This window comes from Pimephales promelas, chromosome 1 (assembly GCF_988280905.1).
Source record: "Pimephales promelas chromosome 1, fPimPro1.hap1.1, whole genome shotgun sequence".
Taxonomy (NCBI): Eukaryota; Metazoa; Chordata; class Actinopteri; order Cypriniformes; family Leuciscidae; genus Pimephales; species Pimephales promelas.
Window position 1 is genome coordinate 18,472,817 of NC_142769.1, and position 26,075 is coordinate 18,498,891.

At 42.3% G+C, this 26,075-nt stretch overlaps 2 protein-coding genes and 1 long non-coding RNA gene across 5 annotated transcripts; 1 reads left to right on the plus strand and 2 right to left on the minus strand.

Moving 5' to 3' along the window:
• Positions 1 to 4,468: 4,468 nt before the first annotated feature.
• LOC120462360 (P2X purinoceptor 7-like) lies at positions 4,469 to 6,303 on the plus strand. The gene is made up of 3 exons (XM_089128510.1): positions 4,469 to 4,657; positions 4,763 to 5,119; positions 5,678 to 6,303. Exon 3 carries the CDS (start codon positions 5,693 to 5,695, stop codon positions 6,182 to 6,184), a length of 492 nt encoding a protein of 163 aa, XP_088984636.1. The 5' UTR covers positions 4,469 to 4,657; positions 4,763 to 5,119; positions 5,678 to 5,692; the 3' UTR covers positions 6,185 to 6,303.
• Positions 6,304 to 7,321: 1,018 nt separating this feature from the next.
• Positions 7,322 to 11,016, minus strand: LOC148998405 (uncharacterized). 2 transcript variants are annotated; one of them, XM_089128498.1, is made up of 12 exons: positions 10,587 to 11,016; positions 9,935 to 10,036; positions 9,718 to 9,774; positions 9,561 to 9,629; positions 9,371 to 9,472; positions 8,951 to 9,296; positions 8,548 to 8,830; positions 8,207 to 8,440; positions 8,025 to 8,116; positions 7,860 to 7,950; positions 7,556 to 7,756; positions 7,322 to 7,459 (listed from the first exon to the last, which is right to left on the minus strand). In XM_089128498.1, exons 1-11 carry the CDS (start codon positions 10,796 to 10,798, stop codon positions 7,614 to 7,616), a joined length of 1,731 nt encoding a protein of 576 aa, XP_088984624.1. In that variant the 5' UTR covers positions 10,799 to 11,016; the 3' UTR covers positions 7,322 to 7,459; positions 7,556 to 7,613. The 2 variants fall into 2 exon arrangements, with proteins under 2 accessions (XP_088984624.1, XP_088984632.1); XM_089128506.1 differs by lacking the exon at positions 7,322 to 7,459 and having other exon boundaries at positions 7,664 to 7,756; positions 7,846 to 7,950.
• A 12,142-nt stretch (positions 11,017 to 23,158) lies between these two features.
• Positions 23,159 to 25,637, minus strand: LOC148998406 (uncharacterized). 2 transcript variants are annotated; one of them, XR_016155114.1, is made up of 6 exons: positions 25,588 to 25,637; positions 25,333 to 25,402; positions 25,143 to 25,205; positions 24,678 to 24,772; positions 24,454 to 24,563; positions 23,159 to 23,562 (listed from the first exon to the last, which is right to left on the minus strand). It is a non-coding gene; the product is annotated as an uncharacterized LOC148998406 (long non-coding RNA). The 2 variants fall into 2 exon arrangements; XR_016155113.1 differs by having other exon boundaries at positions 23,161 to 23,562; positions 25,333 to 25,438; positions 25,588 to 25,632.
• Between the last annotated feature and the right edge of the window lie 438 nt (positions 25,638 to 26,075).

A 26,075-nucleotide genomic window follows, 5' to 3' on the forward strand; every position in this document is an offset into this window, starting at 1 on the left:
CAAGATGATCACAACAATATTATCAAACTCTGTAAACAATAAATCAACTCCAATTTCATTTTCATATAGCACACAAAAAATATTGTGCAACATAAAGTTTAATTATATTAAAATCAATTGCTAATATGGAATTTGTTATATATTTTCCACTTAGTCTGCCATCTTGGAATTAATACACTAGCTTGCTTTCTAGTATTGCCTTACAATAGGGTTCCTCTCCGCTGTCTCTTAACAGAGGTATAAAGTGTTTGAATGCTATAAGCTCAGACATTCCCTCGATGCTAGACTGACAGAAGTAGATATATTAGGTCCTGATTGATTTCATTACCATTCTAAACTCAGTGGCAATGTTGTTTTGTTTCAATACTGAGAGAAATAAATCTGCTTCAGACATCTGAAAGAGAATGATTACTGGCCTACACATTTATGTCAATGTGCAGTAGTGTGCTAGTGTGCTGACGTTTTGCCTTGGAGCAATGAACAAAAGGAAAGAGTGTGTAAGTGTGTGTCCCTGCAAATCCCTGTAACTATGCTGAGTAATGAGAGAGGTTTAAAATAGTGAGTCAGTAGCTTTACTTCTCTCTCTCCCTCCCTCTCTGCTTTAGCTTTTGCTGTGCTGTCAAACAAACCCTGACAGGAGTGACCAATAAACTACATCACAACCATGACTTATGGCTAAGCTTCTGATTCGAGCACACACATGCATATTTGCATCCTTACACAGCAGCTGTTTTCATCTCTGGGGAGATTTGACACAACTGGAAAGATGAGAATTTAAAAAGTGTTGTGGTCGAACAAAGAGGGAAATGTGCAAAGCAGTGAAATCGCAGAAAGTGGAGCTCTCTATGGGGTAACAGCTGCAGGACAAAGAGGGAAATGCTAATAACAGCATGCTAATAGTCTGCAAGTACTGAAACAGATGGGCTACTGATGTTTAACTCTAAATAGGAAGTGCTGTTAAACAGATATTGAGTCCCACTGCTCTGTGAGATGGGACACAATATCAATATTTGCCTCAGAGACACCTTATGTAGTTAGCTGCACTAATCAGGAGAAGATTTGTCTTGACTTTGCCAAGCAGCGCATCATCCATTATTAATATCTCCATTATTAATATCTCAGTTTGGTTGTCACTGAGTTATAACTGCGTTCGTTGTTGCTAATCTTGAACGTTTGGCATGGCATTAATTTGGGAGAGAGCTATTTTTGGAGTCAAAAGTCAATAACTTCTCTTATAAAAATGTATTTTTTTAATTAATTAATTAATTATTATTTTTTTTTTTTTTGCCTGGTTAGCTTTTACATTTATCCCCTGCTGGTATACTTATTACATTTAATCATTTATCAGATGATTTTATCCAATTCACCTTACAAATGAGGAACATCATAAGTGTATCACACATGAGTCCACATTTTCAAAGTTTAACTGGTCTTAGATACAAGCTGGCTGCATGCTTTAGCTGAGCAACTATCATGTGTGAATATATTCGATTGCATAATACTTTTACTATTTTTCTAATGGGTTACTCTATGTATGACATTACCATTCCAATGATTAACTCTATAAAAGAAAATCTCTGTTCATGTCACTGCTGAGGGAAAGTGCTTATGCCTTATATTTCTGTCAGGAAGGAGAGCCCCTCATTCATTTTTTTTTATTCTATCTCACAAGAAAACAAGTATTTTATGGGATGGAAATTTCAAATGAATTCATACTATGTGTAGTGTTCAGAAATGTCAATTTTTTAGAAAAAAAAACAAAAACAAAACTAAGGTCCACCCCTAAATTTGCTTAAATGTAAGATGGTTTCAAATTGCCATGAGATTGTGTTGGTATTTACAGGTTCAGGTGTTGAATTTTGGAAGTTTCTTCTTTCTTCATTATAGTAGGACTAATAGATATTTTTACTATTTCCTGGCCTGTTTTCTTGAGTTAGTCATTGTCTCTGGAACTACAGGGGCAACACTACTGGGGACAGTGGAATATTAAGATATTGGGTCCCTTTAGAGTGTATTTTGGGATGCTCAATATTGGTCTTAATATTTTCAATGAAGATATCAGAAAGACTACTTGCACTAATCAACAGAAAAATATTCTTCTTCACAAGAAGCACGAGCACCATTATTAATATCTCAAATCAAGCCCCAAGTCCCTGTCAGCGTGTTACCATGGATGCCAACTTGTGCTTGTATGCAAATTAATCAAGAGGTCAGCTTGCATCCCCAGGGTATTATGGGCATTCTTGGCTTATATTTTCCAAATGGCCCTGAATTTCTCATTCTACTTTAGCTTTAATAATTCCCTCTGACTTCTTTTCTGGTTGCATGGAAATTCCACCAGACATCCAATTAAGAAGGTATTTCTCAGAGTTCATGACACCTTAATGCTTGTGGGAGATGTTGGGCTCTCTGTTCCTGACCTCAGCACTGTCAGAACATAATACAAGCATGCTCCTTTTGACTAATAATAGGATCCCTAAATTTCCACCAAGGCACTTGCATTCTAACCAAGTATTGAATACACTGTCTAAAAACAATACTCCATGCTTTGACACCAATGCTTCCGACTACCACAGTTCCAAACTTTCCACATATTCAAAGCTATCAGGTATTTATAATGAGTTCCATAAAATGTGTCTGTGACAGATACAGATATAAAGAAAACAAAGGTCAGTCCACACATCAGTTCTCCTCTTGTTGCAATTTTTCCAGTAGACGGTTTGTTGCTGTTGTTGTGAGCAGTACGATATTTGTTCAATCACCGTTTTAACAAGCTAACTCTCACCCAGTCACAACAGGAGTGGCTTAGTAGTCATAGTTCAGGTGTGAAATTGGTGTGGAGATTTGTGAAGTTTGTATCTTTGTTTCAAGGTGTGGCAGATTGAATCTCACAGCTTTTAATGGGCCCTCAAACCATGAGGATAAATGCCACACACTGCTTGTAAGCACTAAATAAAGTGGGAGGAGAAAAGTGATTCAAAGAAATGATCCAAAAAGCGGGATACCACATGAAATAAAACATTGATTGACAGCATACAAAGGGGAATAAATAAATATATATATATATATATATATATATATAGCCGGTTCTGTTCATAATTTTTATGGACAGAATTTCTAGGCGCAGCCAGGGGCCGGAGGGTGTCAGGTTTGGGGACCGCACGATTTCGTCTCTGCTTTTTGCGGATGATGTTGTTGTGTTGGCCCCTTCACACCTTGACCTTCAGCATGCACTGGGTGCAGCCGAGTGTGAAGCGGCTGGGATGAGAATCAGCACCTCCAAATCCGAGGCCATGGTCCTCAGTCAGAAAAGGGTGGCTTGCTCACTTCAGGTTGGTGGAGAAATCCTTCCTCAAGTGGAGGAGTTTAAGTATCTTGGGGTTTTGTTCACGAGTGAGGGTAGGATGGAACGGGAGATTGACAGACGGATCGGTGCAGCTTCTGCAGCAATGCGGTCGATGTACCTGTCTGTTGTGGTGAAGAAGGAGCTGAGCCGTAAGGCAAAGCTCTCGATTTACCGGTCAATCTACGGTTCCTACTCTCACCTATGGTCATGAGCTTTGGGTCATGACCGAAAGGACAAGATCCCGGATACAGGCGGCCGAAATGAGCTTTCTCCGCAGGGTGGCTGGGTGATCCCTTAGAGATAGGGTGAGAAGCTCGGTCACTCGGGAGGAGCTCAGAGTAGAGCCGCTGCTCCTCCACATCGAGAGGGGTCAGCTGAGGTGGCTCGGGCATCTGTTCCGGATGCCTCCTGGACGCCTCCCTGGGGAGGTGTTCCGGGCACGTCCCACTGGGCGGAGGCCCCGGGGAAGACCTAGGACACGCTGGAAAGACTATGTCTCCCGGCTGGCCTGGGAACGCCTCGGTGTCCCACCAGAAGAGCTGGAGGAAGTGTCTAGGGAGAGGGAAGTCTGGGCATCTCTGCTTAGACTGCTGCCCCAGCGACCCGTCCCCGGATGAAGCGGAAGAAGATGGATGGATGGATGGATATATATATATAGTGGTATGAATAAGTTTTGGCACCCATGCTAAAGTTGCCTAAAAAGAAGAATAAAAAATCATCGTTTGGACATTGATCTTAATGCCTTAATTAGAAAAATCAGGAAAACTCCAACCTAAGGGACACAAATTTTCTTTGTGAATGAATAATGTATCATAAATAAATAAATGTTTTTCCTTAAAATACAGGGTGCATAAGTCTGGGCACCCCTATGTTAAATTCCCATAGAGTCAGGCAGATTTTTATTTTTAAAAGCCAGTTATTTCATGGATCCAGGATAATAGGCATCCTGATAAAGTTCCCTTGGCCTTTGGAATTAAAATATCCCCACATCATCACACACCTTCCACCTTCCTATGTTAAGACTTTATATATGTATATATATATATGTAAGGACACTGAGCCATAATCATATCTTAAAATCATGAACTCAATAAATATGTGCAACATGATAACATTTTAAAGGAGCAATGTGTGATTTTTAGCGGCATCTAGTGGTGAGACTTGCGAATTGCAAACGGCAAGTCACTCGCGGCCTCTCCCTCCAATTGCAAACTCTATTTTGAAGCTACGGTGGCCAACGTAGGATAAAGTCAAAGAGAATAAACTATGTCGTCGTCTGAGTCTGCAGAGAGTAGCAAGACAAGCAATGAGGTTAGGGTTATATTTATTAAATTCTATTTTCTTTATTTTACAGTAAATCAACATGTTTTTGCGATTGTTATTTGATCATCATTGTGTTGGTGTTTTAATTCACAGACTTTACCATAGTTTCTATGCTATTTAGTTAGAACAAGGTAAGAGCTAAGGGTAAGAGCATCAAATCAGCTACGTAAGGGGAAATAGTTAACGTTATGATTTCCGAGGCATCACTCGGACAGCATTGTTTATACACGTTTTCAGAGTCAGGAACAACCTGAATACGCACCAGAGGTAACTGGAAGAGGGAGAGGGAGAGGGAGAGGGAGAGGAAGAGGAAGAGGACGGAGAGGCAGAGGTGTTGTAGGTGCAGTCAGGGAAGGGAGAGGCAGAGGAGGACCTACCCGCCGGATCGATGGCTCAGAGGATGAAGAAAGAGTGTTAGCCCTGCAAAGGAACCGGAGAGCTGTTACTGAGGTTTGTTTTTACAAAGTTATTGTAACGTTATTATATTCTGACCTGTCTGCACTTTATAAAATCCAAGCACACAATGATAACGTTATTTACATAGTAGCTCTGTGCACATGTACCCCTGTTACTGTAACGTTAGTTAATAGTTTAATGTTTTCATAGTTTAACCTGTCATTTACTGAGCAACAATGATTATATGAAGCAATATTACACAAGTTTAGCTAATACTGGCCAGACTTTAAACCCCAATATGGTACCATATTCTCAACATATGTAATATTTAAAATATGTACATCATTTATCAGAATCAGAAATTGTGTATTGATAACCTATAGGATATTCTGGGTCAAATTTGCTAAGCTTGCATGTCAAGATACTAAGAAAAAGAAATCACTATATAAAGTAGGTAACCAGAAAATATAATACAATAAACAAATTCTAAAATATAATAGTTAATTTTGAGTGGATACTATATTAAAAACAACATTATTGAGACAGTAACCAGAGTATATAAATTGAGAATATTGCATATTGATTATTTTTCCCTGTGTCCCTTTTCTTCAGAGACTTCTACAGGAGATGACCCTAGAAGAACACCGAGAGCTCTCCACCCTTCTGCTTGAGAGACAGCCAGGCCTGGTCTTTGATGCCTTGATAATGCATCAGCGCAGACACGGTGCTCCACCTTCTGCTGGAGTCCCAGAAGTACCTTGGTGTACTTGTGGTAACTGTCGGGAAATGCCTACGGACCAGGAGAGGAAATGCTGTGGCCAGGATCAAGCTAACTGTGTGAGCCTAATGCCTCACTTCTCCCAGTACTGCCTTGAAGAAGGCTTTATTCGCATTCACAGACAGTACCGGGAGGACATTACGGCATTAGGCAACATCAGGGAGCCTGGGGATGACAACCGAGAGTACCGTTATGGAGCCTATAGACACTTTATCTATTGGCAACATGGAGCTTTAGGCCAGGGAAACCGACTTGTCATTCCCAGCTGTTGTGTACGGAGGATCAGGGACAAGTTCCCTGATCCTCAAGGACACTACACTGGTTTTATTCCTGGACTATGAATTTCCTTCCAGGCCCTCTGGCATGTTCATACAGTTTCCACAAGTACTCCCAAATCTGCCTCAGCATCATCAAGGCATCAAACCAATGTACATATTTACCGTTTGATTTATTATTTTTCTATATATATATTTATTACTATTGTTCCCATTTTTATGTCATTTTAATTTATGTTTTACAGTTATATATATTGTTATAGTTGTTCATCTGTAGTTCTATGTTATTGAAAAAATAAAAGTTAAGAAATAGAAAAGCATGGTGTTTTATTTTCCATTATATACATTTGAACATGTTTTTTTTAAAAGTATGACAATTTCAAAATTTGCCTTCAAATTATCAAAATCAATTTTATTTTTACATATTTTCAAAACATTATACATCTGTAGCCTTAATTCTCATTATTGATCAAAATTGAACACTTTAATTTGAGCTACCACTGAGAATAATATGCGCTGTTAACACTGTTTTTAACTCGATAAAATGAAACTAGTTGAAATCAATGATTTTGACGTTGAATTGAAATTATTTCCTTCGTGATCCTGCTGACAAGGACACATGCAAGGTGATCTCCTATGGGGATCCTTCCATATCGGATGCTGGTTGGAGTAATGGTCCTGTTGAATACAGTGCAATCACACAATTACAGACTATATTGTAAACCAAATATCATTCATTGACACGTAATAGGGTACAACATAGTAGTCAAATATTTTATTACTTACCTAGACCTCTTCTGACTTGTCTCTGCAACAATTCAGATGTGGCTGGTGCAGGTACAGGGGGCACCAAACCAAGCTGTCTTGGGTCATCTGGTCGAAGGCTCCTCCTTCTAGGCATCCCCACTCCACTTGTGATTCTGTTATTTACAATCCTTCCTTGCAGCTCGGAAATGTATCTGTATGTTTTTTCTGTTTTCATGGCATATACACTGTATCTTCTAGCGTTCTTCTTATACAGTTTTTTGAAACTGAAAATACACAAATTATAACCATAAACCATCAAATTGTTAGTAGATCAATAGACAACCAAGAGTGTAAAGACAATCCATTGCTTAAATTATTTTTTCAAATATTGTACTTTCAATATGACTTTAATATTATTGTAAAACATACATTTCTTTCCCATCCAATGTTTTCAGTGTTGGTCGGTTCAGGTGGTAATTGTAGTCCAAAGCAGCAAGCAGAATTCTTGCCTCATAAACTGGAGGGCTGAATGCATAGCGCTTGCTAGCATACATCAGGATGTGGTTATTGAATGACTCTAGGTCTGCAGTCGATCTAATAGAACAAACAAATGTATAGTTCTGTGTAAATGAACAGTAAACACAAACATTAATAAAATACATTGTTCAAAAAAAAATATAGCCACACTACCTGAATTTCAGATATTTGTGGACATCTTTCTGCCACCTCTTATTTAGGACTATATCCACTAAAGCTTTGTGGGACTGTGAGTCTCTCTGGATCCACGCCTTTTCCCGTATTTGCTCTGATTCAAGGTGAACCGTGTTGACAGCTTCCCATAGTCCATGTGTGAATGTTGCAGACATGGTGAAGGATGCCTACCCATAATGCCTTCAAAACATAAAAACGCAATTGTAAGATGTCTTTAATATAGCAATTAATGAGAATACTCAAAGATAATTAAAATAAAGTGTGCTTACAAGAAATTTCTCACGTGTGTCGGCAGTCTTGCAACACCACCAAAAATGGTTGACTATGTCCTTCAGCCAGTTCAAGAGGATGGACTGTCCTTTTATCTTTGCTGCCTTGAAAAGAAAAAAATATAACCGTTTAATACAGGAATTCAAATATAGTCTTTATGTATAGTTAGTACACTTACTGCTGCTATTTTTTTCGCTATGTTCTTTGCACCATGCCACATGTCCAGACTGTGATGAATCCCTAGGGCCTTGTATTTGCCTTTCTCTGGATCTATGAAGTGGTAAATAATGTTATTTTATTGTATTATTAAAATTAATAATATACTTATGCATTCATAAAATATATCACTAGAATACTTACTCATAAGGGCACCAATCTGGGCATGGGCATCCGTGCAGATCTCCACAAGTTTTATCTCTGATGTAAGCTTGTCCACAGTCTGGATGAAACCCTCCTTCTCCATGACGACTGAGTTCCATGATGTTTGCCGCTTGTCTATGGTGGCAACATGTATGATCTCCTTGGTATCATTCTCCATGGCGGTGTAGCTGCAGTATTGTGCACAGTGTCCAGGAGAGTCATTTCTGCCATCCGCTGAAACATAAATATAGTACAATGAAAAAATTAATTAATTGCTTCCATAATGTCATTGCTTAGTGTATTCAATAGCTATGTTACATTATACAGTATCAACTACACACCAAGGACAACAACATCTTTTCCTTTAAGCCGACAAAGAGTCTCTTTCCTTCTCTCTTCCCAGAAGTCCTTTATTGAATTGACGCAGTAAGTGTCCTGAATGGAGAAGAAGGTGTTCCTGTTCACCATCCCCATGTTCATGAATTTGAACAAGAGGGCAACTTTTGCAAAATTGTTGCCAGACAACAAAATGTTGGTGGATAAGAGAAAATCTCCAGCTTGCATTCCAAATTTCATCACAGGCTGGGAATTCCACCTCCACAATCTGTGTCCATTAGGACAGTTCTAAGAATCACACAGAAGAAACATTTTGATGGTAATGTACGGTACTGGCTTCGCTTGTTGATTAAACTTTCATTTTATACTATTTGAAATTTGTTGTATTCTGAGATTTTTTGGATTTACCCATTCGATAGAAACTGATGTGCCCCTGGTGGTGATGTTGATCTCAAAGGGTGCAACAGAGTTGCACGCCACACCAGTCCTCAGAAGTCCAGTGCATTTATCCACAGGCAGAACCAGAAATGTAGCCAGTTGTCTTAAGCAGTTCTCATAGACTATGGAGGCTCTGACACCTATAATGTCATCTTCACAAAGGACATTCGGAGGTTCTGGGAAAACAGGGTCATTATCACAAGTAAAAGGCACATCAAGAGGGTCTTCATGTGCAGGCATATCATGCACAGTCTCATCGATTCCAATAACAGGAAGTCCATCGATAGAGTGTGGTTTCTTCAGTGCTCCACCCATTCTGTTGAGGCACAAAAATCTGTAGTAAACAGACAACACAAAACAATTGCAAATAGAGAATGACAAATAACACACCGTATCGAAATTGGTGGAAGATACTCTTCATCCGAGCTGAAACCATTCTGCCCATCATCTCTTTCAAAGGAGTACGGGGAAGCTTCATCTGCCCAATCAATTCTGTACATAATGACAATTTTCAGTTAAAAAAAAATACTTAAATAATTTACATGAAAAATTATCAATTTAAGTATAAAGTAATACTTACACACTATTCATTGGGTCATTGAAAACACTTGGCTCCAAATTCTCCTCCAAAATGCTCATGTCATGTAAGCTGGAAAAAAAAATATATATGTTAAGAACATTTGGAGAAAAGCAATACATGACTAAAATATTAAAATGTTATGATGTGTACATGTTACCTTTGTTCAAGGCCCTGAATTTCAGTGGCTTCAACAATGACATCAAGATGCTCATCTCTGTAAAGAATTAACAAAGAAAGTTGTGTATATCCCACATATGCACATTCAACACTAGATATAGACCAAATACAAATTCAAATTACACAATAATCATAATGATCTCTTTTATAATTAAAGATAATAGGAAAAAATCGATAGGACATAATGCATATTTTACCTGTCTGTTCCACTGGAAGCACCTATACTTGACAATGCTGTAGCTGGGACTTGAAAAGGTTTTGTCTTCAAGGGAGTTGATGTTGTAGGACCTGTCTCGTACCTGGAGAAACAACAGCAGCATCAATAAATGAAGTGCTACTTGACACTGTCGTATACGACTGTAATACATTACTGTATTGTAATTCACAATGTGTAGCATCTTTTTATGGTTTGCTCATCGGGCCTTATAAACTGAACATCCCCAAAAATATGACGTCTGGTGCAAGTATGATCACCGACAGACAACATAGCAAACGTAAGCCAATTGTGTGTAACATTATGATTGTTTCTATACAACAGTACATTATAAAAACACATCCTAGATAATGTTTACAAATCCATAATCAGGTAAGGATCAAGGTCCTTAATATGTAGAATAATTATACTGATCAGCTAACTTAATTGTATCACGAACGTAACCAGCAAATTTCTTCTCACATAGCAAACACATAGCTAATACAGCTAACTTAAGGGAGAAGCACAAAGTTACATGAAACAAACTAACTAACGTTACATATTTTACTATACTGTCTGAAACACGGTGTCAATGACTATGCTCACATTATCAAACAACAGTTTTAATTTTGATCGTTAAAGTTTGAATATCTTACCTGTCTAGCAGAAAACAGGCAACCTCGGCGTCGCTATGAAAGCCCTTTTCCCTCATAAGATCCTTCCATCTAGGAAAGGCCACACCGATGTTGACCCGCGATTTTTGTCTACGATTCTGCCTTATTTTTCTAGCTTCATCATGCTTTCTCTTCTTTGAAGTAGATTTACCCGGCGATATCGGATCTTTACCTGAACAGTAAGTGTGGTCCATCGTTATTCCGGAAATTCTGCAGCGTCTTTTTCTGCTGCTTCTGATTCCGGTTATATACGAAACGCGCTCTGTAACGATGTTTGTCCGCTGTCGGCTACAGTAGAAATATGACGTCACAACATGGCTGCCTTCATAGAAGGGGATTCCCACCCCTATGTAGATTTAAAAGACTCATTCTAAGGTAATACAAACTTTACGGTTCATTAAGTAAGGTCATTATACACTACTAAACACATAGTTATGGATTTTATATTGCATTTCTGTCAATAGATCCACAGAATTATTACACATTGCACCTTTAACTTTGAAACTTTTTCATAATCAGTTTATATAATCAGGGTATAGGCACATGAACTCTGTAAAGCGGACATATTGTAATATTATAAGTTCCCTGCTACTTTCAACCCAAAAGGTTAATTGTATGTTGCCCACTGAACACGAATTGGTGAGTTCAGAACTAATCAGCTCCTGCTGTGTGCCATAAACGTCTACTAATAGTGTAGTGCCCTCGGGTTAGAGAGGAAATGCTGACCATCTTCTCCTGAGTAATCGTAATAAGAGTAAATCCTTAAACAGCAGTGCCAGCAGCATAGACCTCAGCACACCATCCCCACTGATTTCACCTTTTTTGCTTTCATCTCGCTGATTGACAAGATCCCCTTTATTACGGAAACTACTAACTCTGAACCTGGAATAGATAATGGATGAAGAATTGCTGAATTATATACTTTACATGTACTCTATTGCTTATAGTTAAAACCAAGATATTATTAAAAGAAAGAATGCCATGATAGATCAGATATACAATTTTTCATTATTTTTAATGAGTAATCCAGCAAACCCCCTCAGCCAACCACAAAACAAGGTCCCAAGGTGTCTATCAACCCCTCAGTATGCCACTTTGGAATTATAATTCTACTGTATATGCATTCTGAGCAGTTTTGAGATAGAGCTTAAAAGTTTTTGCATTCCATACTCCTTTGTCGATGGAACTTTTTTGTTTTCTTAAAAAAAAAAAAAAAATCCAAAAATGTTCACAATTTAACACATAATATTCATAATTTACCACAGAATATATGTGAATAAGTCATTTTGACAAAAATGCCAGATAGAACCTTATAATTATACATAATACATAATAATTAAACATAATAACTACCTAAAATTGACTGAAGTCATTGTAAGCTTTTGCGATTTGTATAGTAATTCCTTCTGATGGATTTGGTAACACTTTTGTCATTACTTGTCTGTTTAAATGATCTTCAGTTTAGTACTGATCCAAAATAATTTTTCTTTAGAAAAATGTAGAAACACTTGAGTCATTACTATCCAAAACCTTACAAAAACCCAACACAGTCTCATGAAGATGCGTGTCTATACCACGAGTGTCATTTCTCGTGGCATTTATACGCCAAAAGTGTTTTTTTCGTGTATATGGTACGCACTAAAAAACCCTGGGTTAGGTTTAGGGGGGAGGGGGGTGGGGAGTTCGTGTGTATTATACGCAAAAAAAGTGCGTATCATATGTGCACGGAAATCACGTGCCATATACACGCAAAAACTGTTTTTGGCGTATAAATGCCACGAGAAATTACATTCGTGCCATAGATACGAACTTTCATGAGATCGGGCTGAAAAACCTTAAAAGCTCTTTTGTGAGGGTAATACAGGAAGCAGCTTTATTTCTTCTTACATTGTATTTGTATTTGAATGTTTAGGGATTGTCCCCTTCTAGTGCCTTAGTTTTTTATTTTATCTTTAAATAATAATAAACTTTTTGAAATTTTGAATAAATACCTATGTCTCCATGTCTTCTTGTCTGGGGAACATAACTCTATGCACAGATAATATTCTCTGGGAGAAATTCCCAGGGTGGTGTAGTCTCTTCAGTATACAATCTATTTTGTTATTGAACTCTCTTTCCCTTTGTCTGTTTCTCGTGCTTGCCACATAAACAAAAATTGTCTTACAAAATTTGAATCAATATATTGCTTTATATGAATGTGTAGGCAGGATGATTTTCACATCATTTTGAAGCAAAATGTCTTGTGGACCAATATTTAGTATGTGTTTTGTTGCCTTATTTCAGTGTATTCAGTTTTTTAATAACCACACATAAACGTTATTCTCTCAAAAATAAAAACATGTACATACATGTTGCTCACATATTACGATAGCCCAGTTTGTGCTGAATACACTTGCTATTCATAAGTTTGTAAGCAAAAAAAAAAAAAAAAAAAAAAAACAATGTCAAGGCATGTCAACTTCTTCAGGGCCCCCCAAAAACCTTTGGATCCCAGAAGGTAAAACGATGAATATTTATGAAGTGAAATCTGAAGGTGAATCACACAATATTATTTATATTGTAATAATTAAAATGTGTGTGAAAAGGTTTTGAATAGAAATATTTTTATTTTTCTCCATCGAAACTCTGTTTCTCTGCTTTTGGAGGCACCACAACTTTGGAGAGCTCCAAATAAGTTAGGCTTATTTGTAGAGCGAAATGATGCACCTCCATTTTCCTGCATCCATTTTGAAAGTCTCATCACATATGTGGGTACGCCTATGTCATTAACAAATCAACCCATGCAGATAGGTTGGTTATGTCTGGACTCACAAATCTGATCATTTGCAATTCAAAATGTGGACAGTCTACCTGGAAAAAAAAAATCTGATTTGCCTGCAGTCTCAACATGGCCTAAGTGCACTGTTGTATGTGCTGTTTGTTGAAGGGGTGATGAGGAGCTGGGGAAGTACACGCAAGTATTTCTCATTTCCTAATTGAGCTGACGAGGAAATTTACTTTTGGGTCTTGCTTTGTAGGAGGATTAGCTTCCCTTTAAAATCAATGGCACTTAAAGTGCCTCATTTGCTTGTTTTCTGATGAGCATTTTTCCCATGAGAGTGAATCAGCATCTTTCACAGATGAGATCTAAAGCCTTTGATTGTCTGCACACATGTGTTGATGTGCTATAGGAGATGAACCTATTTTCCCAGGGGCCTCACTTTCGTCTTCATGATTTACTGTTTTCACTGCTATTTAAAGACAGAACAATCCCAGGTCTTGTTTTTAAACTCTCTGGTGTAATTCAGTAGAATCTGTATACTACAATTGTATTACCTACAGTATAATAGGTAATACAATATATTGCCATTAATCAATGACATTAATCGATTAGACATTCAGTCATTTTTTTAATGAAGATTGAGCAAAACTGCAAACTTATTTACTCCCAAACTCCCCTTTATCACACAGATCCAAATCCATTAGTTTGCACTCCACAAAACAAATTAGAGATTTAATTTCTCAATTGTTTATCTATCAGTTGTTTTTCAGTCAAATAGGGACTTTTTAAGTCTCCTTTTTAAGATTCCCGTGTCTTGTGTGAACTTTAATGGGCTATATGCACGCATTTGGGCTACAAGTTCCGCATTTGACGCAAGGATGCTCGTTAGTTTCCTGTTGGGGAGATTAAAGCGGAGGAAAACCGAGGAAAACAGGATTATGGCAGTCTTCAAAATTTACTGTCCTCCCGTCTTTGAAACAAAACTTTCATACGTTTAGATGTCATTTTATATAGAGTTATGTTTATTTAATATAGCTACCTTTAAAAAGAAGCATAAACACAACGAGGGGTTTCTGTGACTAACGTTTCTTTAGTATAACCATGGAGTATAAAATTCAATATATATTCTCGGTATTGCATTGGACTCTACGATCGGCGGAAGTTATCGAGCATCCTTAGACCTTCACCGGAAATACTGCCGTGTAGAGCCCATTATTTCCTTTTCTATGTCATGTTTTGTAGTCCTTTGTAGTTTTTCTAGTTTATTGGTATCACCAGGTGTTTCTGATTGACCACACCCTCTTGTTATCTTGTTTAGCTTGTTAGTCTCTCTATTTAAACCCTGTGTCTTGTTACAGTGTTTGTGGGTTCTTGATGTTGTTTGAGTCGTTCTCTATGTCTACTACTGCTACATTTGGATCCTGCGGCATTCTATGTACAAACCTGCTCTGTGACACCTGCCTTTCAGATTTTTCTCCTGGGACACTAAAAACACTGGTCATCTATCAAGCATAAGTTATATGTTATCAGTGCTTGTTAATGGACTTTTGTTCTATTTCCTGTTTCTGCCCTGTCTCCTACATTTTGTCGACCTTTGTAGTTTTGTTCCTTGTGGATTTACTCAGTTGTGTTCCTCATGTTCTGGTGTTTGTATTTTTGTTTTGTCATCATTAAACCTTATTTGGATTTGGATCCAGTTCTCCCTCGGCTCTGAGTTCACCCAGCATAACAGCATCTCCCTCAACGTTTCAGAAGAGATCTCAACAGTCTCAAGCTGTACTCAGAGTTGTCAAAATTACAAATTATGCAATCAAAACACTGACATTTCGAGTTAAATTTGAACATTTTTCATACTATGTCTACATTCATTTTTTTTTTTTTTACATTTCAACCACTGTGTACTAATATTCCTTAAGGAAAAAACTAAAGACACAAATCTTTAGTTCCCTTTCGTAGTCACTTCGAGTTACGTCAGAAGTGACGGAGATTGGGGGTTTCGCATAGAAAGCCAATCCTCTTCGAGTATTAAAACACGAGCCAATGGCATGCAATGCCTTGGGGCTGCGGAAATTTGCATAGCGTACTCCGCCCTACTCCGTGAGTATAAAAGGAGGAAGTGAACGCAACCGCAGTATGTTTTCGCTTCGGAGCCAAGAGAACCTCTTCACTCCTGAAAGCACTGTTCAAGACTCTTCGAGACGAGCGTCCTCTTCAGTGTTGGTGTGACGGCGGTACCCAGCGAGATTCTGCATCGCCTGCGATCTGAGCAGTGGTCTGCCAGACTTTGCGCTTCTCCCTGGTCGCTTCAGCGCTGAAAGAGTGAATTTCCTCCTCTCATTGAAAGAGCTGCACGCGCACGTCTTTTTAAAGACGGTTCGCCCGTGCTCTTCTGGGTGTGATTGATTTCTGTCGTCATCTGATGGTCACGATCGCTGCTTTGTATGCCTGGGCATTTCAGCATGCAGCAGCAGCGTTCGTGGATGACTCATTTTCCTTCTGTGGGAACATGACCATCTCTACACTGAGGTCGAGACTCAATGATCTCACTTGAGTGAGAGTCCCGGTCCCCCCCGCTCGATCGGTTTCCTCCATAGGGGGCCCGTCGACCCGGGGACCTGGTGATTTACGGTGATGGTGTGGGATAAGCCCCGACGATTCCTCGGGCCACACCTCCCGCCTCAGTGCGAGAGCCAGCGAGCGTTAGTTCGATTCAGTCGGTTGCTTCTTCGGTGGCACCGGCTGCTTCGGGCAGCGCTCCAGATGATGATGCGATGTCGATCACAGCATCACTAGGCGGGCTTGACTCCTCGGGAAGTGAGGATGCGGCCGCGTTGCCTCCCTCGGGAGCGTCAGCGCCGCCGTGTCTGATCCCGCGATGATGGCCGTGCTATCTCGGGCGTCCGTGAGCATCGGGTGGGGGTGGAACTCCGCCCCTCCCCGATCTCTCGCGGCTGAATAATTGGTTTTTGGGTAACGCTGCCGCCTTACGGCCACGGCCAACCCCAATTTCCTTTTTTCCCCGAGTTGCATGCGGAACTGACACGCACTAAAAAATAAATAAATAAATAAAAAAATAAATAAATAAAAAAGCGTGCTTAGTTCCCCGCCCTTCCTCCCCTCGGCGATGCGGCTGTCTGTGGGTACGCTGGGGCTCCCCCGGTCAACCGGCGGTTGCTCTCAGATGCCCCTCCAAAGCCTATGGGTTCTCGTCGTCTATGGCGGCGCGATTCTGTAGAGCGGCGGGACAGGCAGCCTCCGCCCTGCATATGATGAGCACCTACAAAGCTAGCTGCTCAGGAATGTGCACGAGGAGGTGACGGACCAAGCGAGCTGCGAGCCTGTCGCCTACCTTGTCCTTAAACGGGTCACGGAGGCGGTCGCTCGCTCCCTTGGTCAGGTGATGCCCACCGCTGTGGTCCAGGAGCGTCATAATGTTCGGCGGTGCGGTCCAGGACTTTGCCCAGCACTTCTCGACCGCCTAGGAGCAGACGAAGGCGGTTTCTCTGCCCCGACGGCCAGCTGCTGCCTCCAACCAGCCGTCGGCTCGGACGCCTCCGCCAGCTCGCCGCCGAGGACGCCCCCCCTGCGGCTCCCTTCCCTCCCACGCGGCCCCAGCAGCAGCCTTCAGCCGGTTCGCGTCGCGGAGGAGGCCACAGGTAAGCGTCCCAAGAAAAGAGCCCCCCCTCAGGCCGCGTGCCCCGCTAGATGCCAGGCGAAGCGATGTTCCTGAGGCGGGCCGCTCAGTGATAGTGTCATGGTTTTTCTCAGGAGGCGGTGGCAGGGCCCCTCCTTCCCCGGTGGAGGGCCGGTGGAGAATCTTTTGTTCTAGCTAGCTCCCTGAGCTGGTTGAGGAAAAGCTGACACTGTCATTGAGCACACAGACTGGAATGAGCGCGCACGACGTCCAGTGCGTCGCCCCGTTCATTCCTCTCTGTCTCGGAGGGCGCGGAAGGGTGCGTGTGTCGTCCCCGGGCTACGCCAATCCCTTCCCCCTCTGTCGCCAGACCCCCGGCAGAACAGACCCCCGTGGAACGCTCTGCCTTCCCTGGTCTCTTCTGTCGGGGAGCGGGTTTCGACGGTGCATCCGGACGGGGTAACTCCTGCACGCATGCCGGTCGACCCGCCTCGCTGCCCCTCCGGGGGGACGTCTGTGGTTCGCATGACCCCGTTGGCTCACTTCCTGGAAGCCTGGCTAGCGCTTCCCGGGGTTCCCGCTGGGTCATCAGAACGATCGGATTCGGCTACGCGATTCAGTTCGCACGGTCTCTTCCCCGCTTCAGGGGAGTTCGCTCCACGATGGTTGGTGGCAGTGCCCCAGTCTTGAGAGCGGAGATTGCGACCCTGCTGGCGAAGGGTGCAATCGAGACGGTCCCTCCAGCCGAGGTGAGGTCCGGGCTTTACAGCCCCTACTTCATTGTCCCCAAGAAAGACCGGTGGGTTACGACCGATCCTGGACCTGCGCATTTTGAACCGTTCTCTCCATCGACTACCGTTCAAAATGCTCACGGCCAAACGCATTTTCGAATGTGTTCGGTATCAGGATTGGTTTGCAGCGATCGACCTGAAGGACGCGTACTTCCATGTCTCCATTCTCCCTCGACACAGACCGTTTCTTCGGTTTGCCTTCGAGGGCCAGGCATACCAGTACGCCGTTCTCCCATTCGGGTTAGCTCTGTCCCCTCGCGTCTTCACGAAGATCGTCGAGGCAGCCCTTGTTCCCCTTCGCGAACACGGGGTTCGCATCCTGAACTATCTCGACGACTGGCTGTTACTAGCACACTCTCGAGCTCAGGTTTGCGAACACAGAGACCTGGTGCTACGGCACCTAGCCCGTCTGGGCCTTCGGGTCAACCGGGAAAAGAGCAAACTTTGCCCCGTGCAGAGGATCTCTTTTCTCGGCATGGAGATAGACTCGGTCGCCATGTCCGCGCAGCTCACGAACGAGCGCGCGCACTCACTGCTGGCTTGTCTTCGACAGTTCGAGGGCAAGAGTGCGGTTCCACTGAAACTATTTCAGAGGCTCCTGGGGCATATGGCATCCGCGGCCGCGGCAACGCCGCTCGGTTTGCTTCATATGAGACCGCTTCAGCTGTGGCTTCGCGATCGAGTCCCGAGGTGGGCATGGCATCGCGGCTCGCTCCGAGTTCCAGTGACTCCGACGTGCCGCCGATCCTTCTTCCCGTGGTCGAACCTCAGCTTTTTACGGACAGGGTCCCTATTCAGCGAGTTTCCAGGCATCTCGTTGTCTCCACGGATGCGTCTACCACGGGTTGGGGTGCCATGTGCAATGGGCATGCAGCCGCCGGTTCCTGGACAGGAGCCCAGCGCCTCATGCACATCAATTGCCTCGAGCTGTTGGCAGTACGGCTCGCCCGGCACCGCTTCCGAGCGTGCTCTAGGGCCAGCATGTGCTTGTCCGCTCAGACAACACTACGGCAGTAGCGTACATCAACCACCAGGGGGGGTCTACGCTCGCGCCGGTTGTCGCAGCTCGCCCGCCACCTCTTGATATGGAGTCAGAAGCACCTGAGGTCCCTTCGTGCAGTTACATTCCTGGAGACCGGAACCGGGCAGCCGCGAGCTGTCCCGGGCCCGTCCCATCTCCGGCGAATGGCGACTCCATCCCCAGTCGGTCCAGCTGACTTGGGACCAGTTCGGGGAGGCACAGTTAGACCTGTTCGCCTCTCGGGACTCGTCCCACTGCGCCCAGTTTATTCTCTGACCCGCGGCTCTCTCGGCTCGGATGCGCTGGCGCACAGCTGGCCACGGGGCCCACGCAAGTGTGCGTTCCCCCAGTGAGCCTCCTTGCACGGGTGTTGTGCAAGATCAAGGAGGACGAGGAGCAGGTCTTGCTGGTAGCCCCCTACTGGCCCACCAAGACGTGGTTCTCCGAACTCTTGCTCCTCGCGACAGCACCTCCTTGGCCTATTCCTCTGAGACCGGACCTACTCTCTCAGAGACGGGGCACTCTGTGGCACCCTCGTCCCGATCTTGGAGGCTGCACGTGTGGCTCCAGGACGGGACGAGGCAGGTTTGAGTTCGCTGCCACCTGCGGTGGCGGCAACCATCACTTCCGCAAGAGCGTCGTCCACATGACACCTTTATGCGTTGAAGTGAAACCTCTTCGTCAATTGGTGTTCTTCTCGCTGAGAAGACCCCCGGAGATGTTCGATCGGAGTCATGCTTCCTTCCTGCAAGAGGGGTTGGAGCGCAGGCTGTCGCCCTCCACCCTTTGGATTATGTCGCGGCCATTGCCGCGTCTCATGATGCAGTGAAAGGTAAGTCTATGGGAAGCATGACCTGGTCATCAGGTTCCTGAGGGGAGTGAGGGGGCTAAATCCGCCTCCCTCCCCTCCTGCCCTCTGGGGACCTCTCAGTAGACCTGGGTGCTCTGCAGAGGCCTCCCCTGGAGCCTTTGCAGTCGGTAGAGTTTTTGCCCTGTCCTATGTGACAGCACTCCTGATTGCATTGGTATCCATCAGGAGAGTAAGGGACCTGCACGCACTCTCTGTTGACGAAGTGTGCCTGGAGTTCGGGCCGGCTTACTCTCACGTATTCCTGAGACCCCGGCCTGGATATATGCCCAGGGTTCCTACCACTCCCCTCCGGGACCTGGTGGTGAACCTGCAAGCGCTGCCCCTGGAGGAGGCAGACCCAGCCTTGGCACTGCTCTGTCCGGTACGTGCTCTCCGCACCTATGTCGACAGAACGCAGTGTTTCAGGACCTCAGACCAGCTCTTTGTCTGTCATGGGGGGAGCCAGAAGGGAAGGGCTCTCTCAAAGCAACGGCTGTCCCACTGGATAGTGGATGCCATTGCTTTGTCTTACCAGCAGCAAGGCCTTCCGTGCCCCCTTGGTGTGACGGCCCATTCCACTCGGAGTGTAGCCTCCTCTTGGGCTTAGCGCACGGCGCCTCGCTAACAGACATCTGCAGAGCTGCAGGCTGGGCGACACCCAACACCTTCGCCAGATTCTATATCTGCGAATTGAGCCGGTATCCTCTCACGTACTCGTTTCGGCCAGTTCTGGATCCGCTCAGGTGTCTTCGCTTGCTCGCCACTCCACTCCCCGGACTGGATAAGTGCGATATTTCCTCAGTTCTCCATTGAAGTCTTGAGTCCTCCAGCACCGACGATGCGGGCACCACTGCGTTGCTCTGGATGCTAGCTAGGTGCCTCCATGCGCACGGTTCCCCATGGTAACCGTCTCATGTGTATTATCCACTGTAAGCCTCTCTGAGCATGTGTCTTCCCTTGGCAAGCCATCTGCCACCCCTGGAGTTTAAATCAGTAGCCACCTGCGGTTGGTACTCCAGTGTTCCATATGCGTTCCTATGGGGCCATATGTGTATTCTTAAGTCCTCCCTTCGGTAGGCAGCTGGTAGCATGTCCCCTTCGGGATATGTTTCCCAGTGTACCTTGGTAATCCTGTGTCAAAGTCGGATCCCCAAAAAAAAAAAAAAAAAAGAGGTAAGGCTCGGGGGTTCAGTCTTTCGCAGGGCACTGGAAGACAGCTTGAAGATGGCGTGATGGCACAGACCCCCAATCTCCGTCACTTCTGACGTAACTCGAAGTGACTACGAAAGGGAACGTCTCGGTTACGTATGTAACCCTCGTTCCCTGAGTAGGGAACGGAGACGTTACGTCTCCCTGCCACTTCTGCTGTATCGCTGGGTAGAGGCCGAGTTCAGTCTTGGCTCCTCAGCGAAGACATACTGCGGTTGCGTTCACTTCCTCCTTTTATACTCACGGAGTAGGGCGGAGTACGCTATGCAAATTTCCGCAGCCCCAAGGCATTGCATGCCATTGGCTCGTGTTTTAATACTCGAAGAGGATTGGCTTTCTATGCGAAACCCCCAATCTCCGTCACTTCTGACGTAACGTCTCCGTTCCCTACTCAGGGAACGAGGGTTACATACGTAACCGAGACGTTTTTTTTTCTTAAGGAATATTAGGAGAAACCACCAAAAAAAATATATTTTAGTTAAACTGTATACATAAAATAAATAATATTTATTTTGTACATAATGTAAGAATTTATCTTTCTTTTTTTCCTAAACCTTTTTTTAATAGCCCTTAACATTTTACAAAGTAATGTTGTAATGATCAGTTTAACCAAGTGACATCTGTTGATCAGTCTGTTGAGTGACTTCCAATAAGCTCTTCCTTTCAAAATATGGCCTTCGTCTTATCACTGCAGACACTGTCCCATAATTCTGCCTCTTTCTAAGGGCTGCTAACTCCTTAGAAAGTGTTTGAATGAAAGCAGCTAAATCCTCCATGGAGGAAACCGAGGGAAGTGGCTTTGGTGATCATTTAATAATGCTAAAGCTTATCAGTCAAGAACAAGCCTAAACTTAATGGTGTGGCCTGTAGCAGACAAGAGATCATTTCATACATGAGGGAATTAGATGAATGTGCCTACAAAGTGCAAAGCGGGAGGTAATTGGAATGGAGGGAAGCTGAAATTACTGTGTGTATTAATAGAAGATTGAAGGGCTAATGCATGTGTGACAGTGGCTTAGACAGAGAGGGGAACAGGGCGGACGGAAGGGGCGATTGGGGTGGCAAGAGGTCGCAGCTATGAGATTTATATTATTTAACATGGAATTTAAAATAGGCAAACAAAAGGTCATTGGTGATTTGAGGAAATTGGTGAAATTTATACATCAGTTAGAATCTGGAGACACTTCTCCACCAACAGTGAGAAAAGAGTTACCAGAGTTCCATTTCTGTTGTGTGAGTTTAGTTGTAGAAGTTGGAGCTGAAGAATGGGATTCTTTATAGAAAGAGAAGCATTGGTGAAGAAATTCAGTATTAGTTGGTTCCCTTTAGATCGGTATCTCGCAGATCAGTTGGTAACTTCCAGATGAGTTTCCAGAATGAATTTTCCAGATGGCTCTGGAAAGTCTACACGATGATAGCTAGGACTAAAACAAACCCTGGATCTTGGCAGAACTCGTTTCTATTGGCCAAGAATGGCAAACAATATTGGACATAAGAAAAAAAAAAGACTTGCAGTTGATGTGTGTCAAAGAGCCTTACCAGAAAGAGCTGCTCCATTGGTTAACATCAAAGTCTCCTGACCTCTCGAATTAGTCTGTATGGGCTCGCTTTCAATTGAGCCAGATTCCAGCAACACAAAGCACATCCTGGTGATTACTGATTTATTTACAAAATATGCGCCAGCCATTCCCACTCAAAACCAGAAAGCCATGACTGTAGCAAAGTGTCTCTGGGAAAATGTCATTTTTCACTGTGGCATTCCTGAAACACACAGTGATCAAGGCCCGGATTTTGAATCCAAAGCTATTAAAGAGCTGTGTGAAATTTCTGGGATTCATAAGGTTCGAACTACACCATTACCCAAGAGAAACCCCAGTTGAACTGTTTAACTTTACACTCTTAAGAATGCTTGGTCTTGCATTTGGTCAGTTGCTGCGTTGCACAATATGTTCCAACTGTATGATGGTGATCGGAAAACTCTCGCTGATCGGTTACGTCCAGCTACAGCCGATGTCGAACATACCTAAAATGTTCTGTTTCAGTTTGCTATTTAGTTTTGTCATCATAGTCCCCTGCCTGTTTTTTTTTTTTCTTTTTTTTTCTATGGTTACATATTGATTTGATAATTGTGTCCAGGTGTGTCCTGTTAATTATTTTGTTAGCTTCCTTGTCTGCCAGTGCACTTAACCCAGTGGGCATTTGTTGTCAATTTAACATCAAAATGACATCAAACATTGATGTCAAAATTACCGTCACAAAATAGGTCAAAAATGAAAGTCAATTTGACGTCAAAGTGACAACGTCAATTTGATGTCAAGATTTTGACCTCTGCCGATGTCATTTTGATGTTATTTTGATCATGCTTTGTATGCATTTGATGCCAATTCAACATTTATTTGACGTCAAGATGTCATCATGTTGACGTCATTTTAATGCTATTTTGATATCATACAATATCAAGCTTTGATATCAATTCAACATAAATGTGACATCAAACATTGATGTCAAAATTACATAAAATTATTGACATATTTTGATATCATTTCAATGCTAAGCATCACTCAATTCCAACCTAAATGTACAATGACTGACAACATACACATACTTTGAGATCTGATATGTTTATTTTATTTTTTTGAGCAGTGTAATGCAGTGGGGGGGGGCTATGGGTCACTCAAGGGCTCTCAAATGCCTGTAAAAGGGAACAAGAGAACAAGAAAACAAGAAAGCAAACATTAAAATGGGGCCTGTCCATTAACATAACAAATGCTTAGTACCCATCAGTAGTAGGCTACTCTACAGTATATAGAAAACTAAAAGATAATCCACATTATAGCCTAATCACATGCAGTTGTCAGATGTGCACTACTAATTAGGGCTTTCAAATGATTAATCAATCGCATCCAAAATAAAAGCTTTTGTTTTTTGTTTACATAATATGTGATTGCACTGTATATATATATATATATATATATATATATATATATATATATACACACACACACACACACACATGCTTGTATATATTTAAGAAATATTTTCATGTTTATGCTGTATATAGATTTAAATATAATTTAAATTATTTATAAATAACATTTTTTTATTAAATATACATGCATGTGTCTGTATATATATATATATACACAAAATAATTATACACAGTGCACCCACATGTATTATGTAAACAAACTTTTATTTTGGATGTGATTAATCGTGATTAATCATTTGACAGCCCTAGTACTAATATATGATAATGGATCGAGTCAATTTTTGGTTAATTTGTGTTAACAGTGTCATATGTCAGGATCTCATTTCACTGCTAGTCATCAGTCCACATTTTGTACGGAATTGTAGAATGTGAACATTCATTCAAAGCCAGACAGCAGTGATTTCAAAACATCACATTCGTCCAGGCTCTTCCCTATGTATGCGATTGATATCTTTTTTTTTTCCATGGAGAATATTTTTCCCCCTATATCTTTCCAACATGTTTCGAAGGACCAGGTGTAGGGGTAAAATGAAGGGGAAGGGTAAAAAAAGAGAAATTGAATTGGGCCTAATCTACATTGTTTGCAGCAGCTACCTTCCGGCGCCCAGTGCCCCCTCTTCTGTCCGGTGCAGCGAGCAAATGGTTGGCCGTAAGGCTACCAATGGAAGCTTCTGTGATGCCGGGTTGTTACTTCTAGATGGCACCTGAAAAAATGTAACAGCAATTGCCATTTATCTTGCACATACTGATCAAAATAAAAATCATGTAGAGAATAGAGCTATAGGTGGTGTAGGTGCACAAATAGAAAATATAATTACCTATTGCGACCTTATAAAGTTCAATTCTTCTGAAAGGCAGCTTGTCACCAGTCCCATCCATGTTCAGTATAGACATGAGGCTATTTGTGAGCACTCTGTAAATAAAAATGTGAATAAACAAAGTTATACATGCTGTACAGGAAGAAATGTGAAATAATGTCAGGGCTCACAAAATCGCTAGCCAGACGTCCCGGGCTATATTGTGTTTTCAGTAGGGCTACCAAAATACATAACTGTCCTGCCCAACAGGCTATCTGAAATAGTATGATCAAATTCCCCTAAACTTCTGCCTCGTTCCCCTAAATATATGTGATTAAGTGTAAACCACACAAATTCGTGTTCGCTTCGGTCTTGTTATAATCAGATTCAGCGTGTTCTTCATCTTCAATCCGCAGATCTGGGCGTATTCATTTAAGAGTATTAAATACATTTTAAGATATTAACCGCACAACTTCAGAGACTGACCTTTTCATCACAATGTTGACATTTTCCCACAGGGTAGCTGCACCAATTTGACATCGGAGCTGTCTGAAGGAATAATTTAGCAAATATGCAGAAATGTATATGAGGAACAAGAATATGTGAATAAGATATTGTATGTCTAATAATTGCATCTGTTAGCAAATGTTTGTTTTACTTTTTCATAGTAACCTACCATGAGTTTTCGTTTTTCCTCGCTGGTTAGCTGTCTGTTAAGCTGTTGAAGCGGAGTCGTTTTTGGAACTCTGAATGTCAGACCAAAGAGAGCAAGACATCATATTCTATACAAACAAAAAATTTGCATTAAAAAAAAAAAATTCAATGCAGCAGCTATTTTTTGTTTAGAAGAACACACTTACTTTTCTCTTACATTGGGAAAGGAATATTTTTAGGACAGTAACGTTATATGGATACTACCATTGCAACTTACCTCTTATTCAAATCAGTGACAGATCTGGGGCTGGTAACGTTAAGTACGCTGGAAAAAAAAAATTAAAACATTTCACATGCTTAGGATATCATTTTACTATCATTGTTAATTTGTCATCTCTAACGTTAGCCTTGTAACGGGCTAAAGCTTGAAATGTCCACTTTTAAACCAACAAATTCGAATCGACAGTAAATATCGTCGCCGGTCGGTTTGGCCCCAGAAAACCAGTAAAATCGACATTTTTCCACACACACACACACACACGCACACACACACACACACACACACACACACACACACACACACACACACACACACACACACACACACACACACACACACACACACACACACACACTTTTAAAATCATACGATGGCAGACAGGAAGACACTTCTTCCATCATACCAGAATGTCAACGTTACAGTTAAGCTAATCTCCGGTTAAATTAGCAAGCTAACTCGCTCAGGTAAAGGGCAAGGCTGTGGAA

What these genes read in the sequence shown, in the direction of transcription:
- LOC120462360 (XM_089128510.1), top strand. Translation starts at nt 5,693, where the DNA reads ATGACCCTAGAAGAACACCGAGAGCTCTCCACCCTTCTGCTTGAGAGA.
- LOC148998405 (XM_089128498.1), bottom strand. Translation starts at nt 10,798, where the DNA reads ATGGACCACACTTACTGTTCAGGTAAAGATCCGATATCGCCGGGTAAA. An exon ending in GCCTGTTTTCTGCTAGACAG is followed by an intron (nt 10,037 to 10,586) that starts GTAAGATATTCA and finishes TTGTTTCTCCAG; the next exon opens with GTACGAGACAGGTCCTACAA. An exon ending in ATTCAGGGCCTTGAACAAAG is followed by an intron (nt 9,630 to 9,717) that starts GTAACATGTACA and finishes TTTTTTTTCCAG; the next exon opens with CTTACATGACATGAGCATTT.